Source organism: Hipposideros armiger, unplaced genomic scaffold, assembly GCF_001890085.2.
Source record: "Hipposideros armiger isolate ML-2016 unplaced genomic scaffold, ASM189008v1 scaffold_69, whole genome shotgun sequence".
In the NCBI taxonomy this organism is placed as follows: Eukaryota; Metazoa; Chordata; class Mammalia; order Chiroptera; family Hipposideridae; genus Hipposideros; species Hipposideros armiger.
Window position 1 is genome coordinate 223,705 of NW_017731419.1, and position 11,149 is coordinate 234,853.

The window sequence follows — 11,149 nt, forward strand, 5'->3', positions numbered from 1 at the left end:
GGGGGATGGGAACAGCGGTGGGGAATTGGGGGAAGGGGAACAGACAAGTTGCTGTCCTTTTGTTCTTCAGTATAGTTGTGGAGAACGTTGCTTCACTGGCCCAAGTTGGCACCATCATTACGCTCTTCCCTGGCGAGGCAGATCAGTCGCCAGCTTCTGGACGGCTGCTCATGGCGGCTGCTGGCTGCTCACGCTGGCTGCTGGCTACACGCCGTACCCCATGGCAACCCACTGCCACAGGGGCTGCAGCCTACGCCGTTGCCGACTCACGGCAGCCCAGCTCCAGGTTGAGCTGTTGTTCAGCATCTTAACTGTAGAGGGCAGTGTCACTGGCCCTCATATGTGGAATCCGAACCAGGGCCCTCTGGCGTCCCAAGCCAGCTCTTAACCAATGTGCCACTCGGCCGGCCCTACCATACTTTCTTGGAGAGTTATGCTATAATACACATAAGGCCAACTATTTACTTAACGGGCCTGAAATTTTATCTTAGTTTGAATACTTATTCTAAAACTAAACACAATTTCCAACAGTCAGCCATTACAGAAATATATTAAAGAAATCACGGCATTTCTTTCTTTCTTTTTTTTTTTTAATATTTTATTGGGGAACTAGGGGAGGGGAACAGCGTTGGGGTATCGGGGAAGGGTAACAGACAAGTTGGTGTCCTTCTGTTCCTCAGTCTAGCCGTGGAGGACATCGCTTTACTGGCCCATGTTGGTATTATCATTGCACTCTTCCCAGGTGAGACAGATCGGTCGCCGGCCACTGGACGGCTGCTCACGGTGGTTCTTGGCAGCTCACACTGGCTGCCAGACGCTCACGGCAGCCCACTAGCCCCACCACAGCCCACGCCATTACCAGTGACTCACGGAAGCCCAGCTTCAGGTCGAGCTGTTATTCACCATCTTAGCTGTGGAGGGCAGTGTCACTGGCTCTAATGTGGGATCCGAACCAGGGCCCTGCTGCTCAGAGCCGGCGTCCCAAGCCAACTCTTAACCAACGCGCCACTCCGCCAGCCCATGGCATTTCTTTAGTTTATGAAGGATGACAAAATGCATGTAATCTTCTTTTAGAACATTTTTCCCATCCTGAAGGTCACAAAATACTGACAACTATTGGGTTGTCGGAAAAGTCATGACGTATTTTTGCAACGAAAAACAGAAAAAATATGTCATGACTTTTCTGACAACCCAAAATTTCAATAAAATGAAAACTTTTTTTCAAGTTAACACTTTATAAGGCAACTAAGATGAGAAAAATGTAAAATGTAATTTAACATGACCTAAGTTATAAAAGCATGCCTAATAATTAAACATTTCCAAGCTATTCTGTTGAGTAGTCAAACCAGAATTTATTTTCACTTTCCCTATTATTGGATATTTAGACTATTTTCCAAATATTTACATAATGCCAAAATATTTTTGTGCTCATAATTTATAATAAAGCAGTCTAATATCTTAAAGTGGTTTTCATTACCTTTGCTTCCTCCACGTAGGGAGAGAAGAGTCGAGGACGAACATATATTCCAGCGTTTTTTTGTCGTAACCAGGCGTTTGACTTTCCACCTTCCGATGTAGGAAGCATATCTGACGGAGGAGTACTAATCAAGCCTCTTTTCATCTTGAAAAAGAAAATCATTTTTACATAAACTAGAGGTTTGTGTAGCATTACAATACTACTAAGATAAAAATAATTATATCTATAAATTAAAATGTTCAAACGTTACCATTTGTATAAAAATTTTGGCATAAATGTGAAATTTAAAAATATTTCAAAACGTTTAATAATATTTAAAGGATTCAGCAATAAAAAAGTAGTACAATTTCCCATTTTTCTCTAAATAGAGGGATGTTTTTTAAAAAATTAAAAAAGTATTAATTAATAAAAAAATGTAATGAACTGGACTTTCAGAAGTCTTAATGAACACCAATTTTTATTTTTTTCCTTACTTGTCTAGGCACTGATTCTACCCCAATTCAACCCCGTTTCCCCAAAGGCAAAACAAGAACTACAGGGCCCGTACCTACAGTACAAGGATACAGGCAGTGTGCACAGTGCCTCGGGGCTGGGACTCTAAAGGGAAGGAGGCCTTGGCCCACACTCCCCATGAAACAGCCTGTAACCATGGACGTCACCTTTGACCTGGGCCTCACTTGAAGGGCTCCTAGATGGCCCTGGAGATGAGACACTGCACAACTAACTAAATGTGGTGGCCCTGTTGTTTCTGCATCTCTGCTAAGAGAATATAAATCAAACCTACAGCTTATAAGGCGGTTGTGAAGATTGAATGAAGATAATGCAGATAAAAGCACTTGGCACAGTACTTAGCACATAAAGAGAGCTTAATCATTAAGAGCCATTATTAGCAAACTTTAACTGGGGACTGATTATGTGTTAGGCATGAAATTAAGAGCAATGATAGGCATTTTATAAATCTACTAAACCAAAGTTCTAAAGTATTTTTCTAAACCAAATTCAGGGTTCAACTTGGTTTGAGTCCCAGATATTAAACAAAACCAAACATTGTTTCTCCAATATTATTCTTGTTAAATATAAATAATTGCCTGATTGCTACATTAGTTAAAATTATTTTTAACTAATAAAAGACAGCATTAGGTAGTATTTACAAAAAAAACAACAACTTATAACTCTAATCTATTACAACTAATAATGTTGATAAATTTTCTTCCTTTTTTCAAATGAATTTTAATATAACTGCATTCTAGAATACATAAAAATATGTATTTTGTATTCTTCTTTCTAAAATTATACTCCATTATTAGCATTTTCCATATTGCTATATTACTTGTTATAACCATTGTTCAGGGGAGCAAAATATTCTGTTGAGGATTGTACTATAATTTACGTTATTTTCCGTTCTTAGATATTTAGGCTATTTCCAAATATTTAATAACAACACTACCAATGTAGCAGTTATACATCCCCTACGGGACAGTAATACCATTTCAAAAATTACTAACTTAATCGGTAAAAAATGATAATTTACTGTTTTATTTTGCTTTCTTTAGTGTATGTGATTACTAGTGAGACTGAACATTTTTCTCATCAGAGATTCCATAAATATTTAACTGTTTTCTTCTAGTTTTTCCATGTTTCAATTTAATATTTTATTCTTCAGTCTAACAGGGACTAATTTTGTGTGCAAGTGAAATGAAGGTTTAACTTGAAACAAATTTCCTCCCTTCCCCACTCATCAATCAGTCAGCAGAGCACCATACTGAGATTTGTGACAGCTCATTCATTATGTTTAATTCTTGTATTAATTAGGATCTTTTTCTGGGCTATTTTGTCTTGCTTGTTATGCTAGCATCACAGATTAAATATTAGAGTTTTAAAATATGTTTTACATTCTGGAAGAGTTATCCCTCCTTAACTATGTTGTTTTTAGAGAACTTAAAAAGATTCTTATCAGTTCTTTCCCCTGATGACTTTTATAATGTTTCTGTGCAGTTGAAAACAACTATTATGTTTACAGCATTACATTAAAGTTATAAGTCAATGCATGAGGAATATTTATAGTATTCATTTTTCCCATCTATTAATATGAGCAACTCTATTAATTTAAAAAAACTCACTTAAAAAATTATAAAAACAATATGATCAGCTCCATTAGTTTTTAACTGAAATACAATTCTAAGATCCATTCATCCTTTTTACAGTGAAACTTTCTCCTTTTATCCTGCTTTCTGATTTATTGCTGTTCTTGAAGAGTCTCCAAAGGTAATTTCTACCCTTTCTTTTTCTAATAAGAATATACTGAATCTATAATAATAAATGGCTGAATTAACGCCTTAGAAACTATCCTGCAAAAGTAAGACTGATATACTCACTCATCTCTCATCCACTGTGCCATGTGCCAGATACTGGGGATACAATACAGTATAAAACAAACATTTGTCTTTGACCTCATGGAATTTACAATTTCCCAATACTTTATTATTAGTAGAAATTATTTATAATGATAGAAAAAGGTAAGTCTATACATTTTAGAGTATTTTCTTTTCATGAAAAGGATAAATGAAAAACACTTACTACATCACTTAGGATTTCACTGTTTATAGGTAAGATGTGCTCAATTCGCACAAAAGGTAGGAGAGGAGAAAGGATCTCTCTAAGCTCTTCAATGTCCAGGTCTCGTCTTTTCACACCTCTTTTGTTCACACTGTGTGCAGTGCCACTCAGTAAGTTTGGCTCTACGAGACAGAAAATGAAAAGTCTCCAACCAAAACCAAATTTTCACAGAAAGGCTTTCTTTCTTCTCTAGTATACTTTCAGTAGCATTCTTCATACTTAGGCACATCTGCTTTAAAAACAGTTATAAATTTTATGTCTTAAGAAGTTTACTTAATAGAGACGTTCCTGGACAGAGAAAAAAGCAAGGTGTCAACAGTATAATAACATTCTCTTATGACTGTTCTGCACTAAAGACTAAAGGATTCTTTTCCATATACTAACTCAAAGGAAAAAGGATGACAATCTATTAAAATCTCATTTGACCAAGGGCTTTTTCTTAAGCTTTCTCACTTTTGTGACCAGTTTTTAGTATAACAGGGACACTGCAGGGCAAATGCTATTTCTGGTCACTGTAGGTGATCAGTATGCTTATTAGGCGACCATTTAACAGCAATTTAACAAGACATTCTTCACCCAGTATCTAAGGCAGCAAAATAAAGTATACTCTATTTAACTTGAAGATTTTTATGGTAGTCTGCTAAATTTCCATAATATGGGAATGTTACTAGATATAAGTGAACCCTTTGATCGGCATATATTTCCATCATCCACAGCTGAGAATAAAGGGTTTCTTTATTGTATATTAGTGAAAGGGGAAGATCTGAAGTATGTATATGCTTACGATATGGCAGTGGGAAAAATTTACATAAATTTTGGGAACCTTTAAGCATGTCTTTAATGTAGGGGGCTGTATTTTTTTTTGCTTAAAATATAAGATCTTTTATCATTCACAAACATAAATGCTAGATATTTTGCAGCTTAGAGACAAACTGGCAGTCTACAGCCAAACTAGTATTTCTTAAATCCTGTGATACATAGATAGGTAAAGAGATTGTTTTTGAGAAGCTAAGCTTTTTCTGGAGTCATTTGAAATAAAACTGTTGAAAGTACGTGGAAAAAGACTGTTTTCCTTGCCTTGCTATCATTTGGCTTCATGCCTATATAAGGTATTGCTTTCCAAAATTTGTTTTTCTTAAAGTAGTGGTGTCCTGTTTTCAAATGAAATCTTACATAAAACTCCCAAATGTGTAACAGGTGAACCTTTATATATGAAGGTGACAAACAAATGTGTGGCCTGGTTCGTTTGGCTTCTTTGTCATCCACATGAAGAGCATTCCATTCTAACTGAGTCTGAAAACTACTGTTTTAAGGGAAATTTCATCAAGGAATCTCATTATCTGCCCAAAATAAATATGACATTACCAGCCTTACATCAATGAACAAACCTATATACTGTGATGATCATGTAGCAATATATGCACTCAATTCTTGTTATTTGGGGCTAGTTACGTTCTATAAAGTCACCAAGAATAATTAATTAGCAAATACTGAATCACTACCAAGGGAAACACAGGGTTAGGGTCCAGTGAGTCTGTGGTCACATTTTTGTCAACCATTAAAGACATAACTTTGTTTTATGTGTGTTTTTGTTTAAACACACCTTATCAATATATATAATTTATGTGTATTTCTGTTTAAACACTGAACTCAAGGCCAATGGCTCTGTAACTCACACTGGAATGAAGCTTATCTAACACACACATTGACTCTGTTAGGCACGCCACAGCCTTTTTGTGCTTTGGAACACTAGACGGCACTAAGCACGACACTTGGGGGCCATTTTAAACAGTGAGATTAACCTAAAAGTCCCTAAGAATGTGAAAACCGCTGTGAAAGGACATTAGTTTACAATGTGAGAGCAGAAACCAGAAGGCAGGGTGTTACCTTGTTTCACCTCCAGCTGGGAACATGTGCACCAGGGAACTCATTTTTTTTTTTACTCTGCGCATGAATTCAAATGCCCATGAAAGTGCCATGAGTACTAATTTTGGGGGTTACAAGTAAATTTTAGCAAGTGAACTTGCAAATAGACAGCCTGTGAGTAAGGGGGACAGACTGTATACTGGCATTTCCAAAGTATCCCAAATTAATAGTAGTAGTTATTATATTAAAAAAAAATCAAATCTGAGAATTGCTAAAGACTTTTGTAGGTCACAGAGAAATAAATTGCAAGAAATGAAATAGGAGGACTGCTTTTGTTCCCTAGTGCTTGGGCAGTAGTGTATCCAAGGGACACTGTAAAAGGTTTGAAGGCAGTTGAGCTTGATATTTTTATATATTTAAAAATGTGGCAGAGCAACTCTATAAATGTACTAAAAACTATTGACGTCAACACTTTAAACAGGCGAACTTTGTGGTATGTACACTGTATCTAAATAAAGCTGTTGACAGGGATGGAAAATCCGTATTTAATTTTTCTAATTAAAATTTTTTGATTTGGGTTCATTATATAGAGGAACACAATATTCTATGTGGCAAGGAGTACGGGGCGGGGGGGGGGCTAACCCTAGATATAAATAAAAGATTGTTATAGAAGCATAAGCCTCCAAAGTTGAAAGCTCACCTCCACAGGATGCTTTCATTTTTTTCTAACGTATCCCCAGTTGGAGGCCATTCAAAAGCATTATTTCTCCTTTACCTTTCACAAAATTTAATAATAAACAGCAAATATGCCTTTTTGGGGGTAGCTATATATTATTTTATTTATGTAACATAAAACTCACTATTTTAACCATTTTCAAGTGTATACGTCAGTGGCTTTTAATACATTTACAATGTTGTGCCTCCGTCACCACAATCTAATTCCAGAACATTTACATAAAAAATATGCACTGTAACACTTATAATTATTAAATGAAAAGTTACATTATACTACTTCTGTATTCAGTCAACATAAAATATATTAAGCACATAGATAGCTAACATTAAAACTAAACTGCGTTTTCAAGTTACAAAATGTAATTTTTGGGGTACATTTATTTCTAACAAAGTATGCCCTCTCTACTAAAGGATTATGCAGACCGTAAAGAGTTTTATTTCCACCAGGCAATAGTAGCTACTGTCAAGGCTGACATATAGCACGCACGTCAGTAAGCTTTTAGGGAAAACTTACAATGCAAGCTAATTTTCTGAGCTTACCTCTGTCTGCTATTCTTTTCATCAGCTGATGCTCACCCCATTTAATCAGATATTTAAGAATATCTTGTTCACTTGCCTATAACAAAAAATGGTTTATATTTATTTTGGTGAAATTAGGTAAATAGTTGATTTCATTAATGATTTTTCCTAAGTCATAATGTAAATACAGTGTATAACTTACCACATTTCACTCTTCACACTGGCTGTTTGAAATGTTTGCATTATACGTGTGGTCCATCAAGAGTGAATACACAAGACTGCATCACGTGGGTTTTGTCCAGTAGCCTCACTCTTACCTCCAACTAAATATTTTATTCTTATTTCCGGCTTTATTTTTTTTTATCCTGTTCTCATCATCTTTTAAAAATTTATTTTATCTCACTATTTGGTCTCTTTACAGCTGCCTTAAATTCTTTTGGTACAGTACAAGATGGAGGTAAATAAAGAAAAGTACAAGTTTACTGATACAGAGTGTCTATTATCTCCTGCAGAAACAGAAAAAATAAGTGTGGCAACTTGTTTGGGCAGAAAAGACTACACCCTCCACAAGGTATGCTACTACTGGCTGGTGAAGGACCCTTTAAGCACAATCTATAAAATGGCAGTGTGTCCCTCACTTCTTGGTATTTAATTTAAAGTCTCAGAGCAAATCTAGGCTGCTCTCCAAGGTTTTTACTTTCTAAGAAGAAACACTAAGCTTCTAAAGACAATAATCTGAGAGGACTGACAAATCCTGACTCTCATCATGCACGCAGTCCGGATCAGAACAGTGAAACAAGGTTAATAAACACAGATCCTACATAAATCACATCCAACATTTGCTCAAATAAATCAAATAACAGCATTTGTACTACAATCAAAGCAATGTACCAAAAAAAAAAAGCACAGATGCTAAGTGGATTATTTAACTCTTCGCTGCATTTCTGATTGAGATGGAAGCACTTTGTAATTTTTCTAGTACAAACATAAAGAAACAGGAAATGGCTCAATGGGTTATGTCTTCATAACATTAAAACTACTGTACAATTTTCAGCATAAAATTAATAACACCAATGCAAAAGAAAATTAAGCTTGAAAATACTTTACCTGAAAAATTTTTTTGCAATATTTTAAATTTATTGTTTGTTTTAATTACCAAATTAGATGGATATATAAGTCAAGGACACAGAACTTGCTAAAAACGACTTCTAATTAAAAATAAGTCTTTGAAAACATTATACTTCGGCAGAACACATACACTGAGTTTCTGTGAGCATCTGAGTAGATCAGAAATTCTTCTTACTTTGTGCTGCTTAAGCTACTGTCTATGTTCTAAGTATCTACTACTCCACCAAAAATAAGAAAGCTGGTATAGCAAATCTACTATTAATGGAAGCCAAGAACACTACTGTTGGGATGTGCTTCTGATCCTGCCTCCCTGCCTCAACCCCTCCAGTGTGGTTGGTTAGGACCTGGGATGGTTCACAATGTTGAATGATACCAGCAGAGGGCATGAAGAACCAGAGAGCTAGATGGCTTTGCTGTGCAAATGTGAAGAGGACATTCCCAGGTAGGTTATCTCCCTCCATGGGAGAGTAATAGAGTATAGATGGGTTTCTTGGTGCACATATGAATGACAATGAATTTGAGAGGTGTAGAAATGATTACCTGTAGGTAGTCAGACTGGATAGCAGTAAGCAGATGGTCTTTGCTGAGTTCATAAAAAACATCCGAAGTCATGACCTGGGAAAATTCCTCACAGAGGAAATGTAAAGCTTGTCGGTGCACCCACTTAGAGCCATATGGATGAGAGCTCCACTTGAGGATGGCAATTAAGGTATCTAATGAGATGCTCTCAGCAATGATATCCTCACAGCCTAAAAGAGAAGGCAAATACTTCTTGAGATTAATCACAAATATTACTTATTGAACATCAGTGTGTTAGACACTATACTTAAAAGTAGCAATAGTAAAAAAGAACAAGGAGATAAATAAACTCTCATGGAGATCACCAAGACTTGGTGGGATGGGGTAATAGTAGGTAACAACAGACCATGACATCGCTAGGAAATCTGCTGTTCCACACGGATCCATAGAAAAGGGCAGGGGATCCTTACAATTAGTTAAGAAAATAAATACCTATAAGCAAATCCAACAATGTGAGTGAGACACTACAGTGGAGGACAGTGGACCAAAGAGGAAAGAAGACTAGGTAGAAATGATACAGTTGTAGGAATGGGCCAGTCAGAGGAAGGATACGAAGGACATTTGGCTGGTAAGAGAATTCATACTTGAAAAGAAGACGGGTGGGCTATTTTCTATGAAGTATGAGGACATTTTTTTGGGTATCATTCTAATAAAAAAGTAACTTGCACTTTGATATTTTAATCCTTCAGGATACAGACAAAATATGGTAGTTTTATGCTCATCTGGAATTAATTCTGGTGAATTAAAAAGAAATAAGTAGTTTAAGTGAAAAGGACCAGGATCCTGGAGAAAGTAACTCTGGCACCTTAAGAACTCAAAGAAAGAAGAAAATCTGAGGTCAGTTATTTTCCTTAGGAAAGATCATTTCAAAATATAAAGATATCAATAAAATCTGAATGACAAAAGATTGTGGAAGGGAAAATGGCTCGAGTTGGACAGAAAGTCTTCACAACTAAGTTTACTAAAAAATAAAAAAGGACCCTAATAACATGGGGGCGGGGAGGAGGAGAGGTTTATACCACCACCACCATTACCACCACAAACGTGACCAAACAGGCTACTCTCTAATGAGCTCAGAGCTTTAGAAGACACAGCCCCCTAAAAGTACATCAGTGAACACCAGAGACTTCCAAAGCTTGAAGTTATTCTGAAACTATGAAAGGTGATGAATCCCACTTTCAGGTGATACAAGATTATTAGTAGTCAATATAAAGTCTGCAAAAAATAATGCTTCATTCCTTTTGCTATGGTGCCAGGTAAGGAGAGTATCACAGAGAATTGTGTAACCAGATTTTTGCAAAGCATTTAACAAAATACTTCAAGATGTCTCTCGATTATTAGCTCCACAAGACAGGGACTGCTGTCTTCACTGTTAGCTATAGCACCTTCTTGCACATGGTAGGTGCTAAATAAAAACGCGTTTGAATGTACAAATAAGATCTTTGCAGATGAGATGTAGACGGATGAAAGAACAATGGTTAACAGAACCATTTGTAAGTAGCATAGATCAACTTGGGGCGATGGACTGAGGAGCGTTTTTGTGATGTTTATCAAGAACTTGAATGAAAATGTAGAAAATATGCTTCAAAATCTTCAGATCACCTAAAACTGGGAAACAGTTAACAACACACTGGATAACATAATCATAATTGGCTTAAATGAAGGGTCAAAATGAAGATGAAATATAACTAGGAAAATTAGGAAGTTCTATATTTAAAGAAAAAACCTGCAATAGTAGCTGACAGGGGAGAGCTAGCTTAACCTGTGTAAAAATAATATCTGGGTATTTCAATGAATGCAAAATGTAAAAGGGTTGCAATAAAGCTGAAGCAACCTCAGGCTTTGCAGATACAGAGTCCTAATCAAAGGAATAATGTTGCACTGTTTTCCTGTGGGTGCTGTGTTCTGTTGTGGGCCCTGGGTTTTGGCTGGGGCACTGGCAAAACTCCAGGATTCTCAGAGGAGGGCAAAAGAAAAGTAGAGAGTTTGAGACTTGTCGTAGGAGAAAAGCTCTGAGCAAGGAGGATTATTTGGCTTACGTAAGAGAACCTCAGGAGAGACATCACTCTCTTTAAATGTCTGATGGACTTTCACAAGACAAAGGAGAAATGGCTGTTGTTCCAAGAGCAGGTCCTGGGAAACAAGTGGTTGTTAAAAGGGGGATTTTGACTCAATATTAAGAAATATTTCTAATTTGAATTTCAAATTGCTAACAATTAGAATTGCTCT

At 36.4% G+C, this 11,149-nt stretch overlaps 1 protein-coding gene across 1 annotated transcript in view; it reads right to left on the bottom strand.

Annotated features, from left to right (window-relative positions):
• BTBD7 (BTB domain containing 7) overlaps positions 1-11,149 on the bottom strand; it is an 84,098-nt gene that overhangs the window by 10,500 nt on the left and 62,449 nt on the right. The window contains exons 4-8 of the mRNA XM_019642450.1: positions 8,882-9,090; positions 7,235-7,310; positions 4,055-4,215; positions 1,478-1,621; positions 1,003-1,089 (exon numbers count right to left, since the gene is read on the bottom strand). Of these exons, the coding sequence (XP_019497995.1) occupies positions 1,003-1,089; positions 1,478-1,621; positions 4,055-4,215; positions 7,235-7,310; positions 8,882-9,090 (677 nt within the window). The remainder of the gene's footprint in view (positions 1-1,002; positions 1,090-1,477; positions 1,622-4,054; positions 4,216-7,234; positions 7,311-8,881; positions 9,091-11,149) is intronic.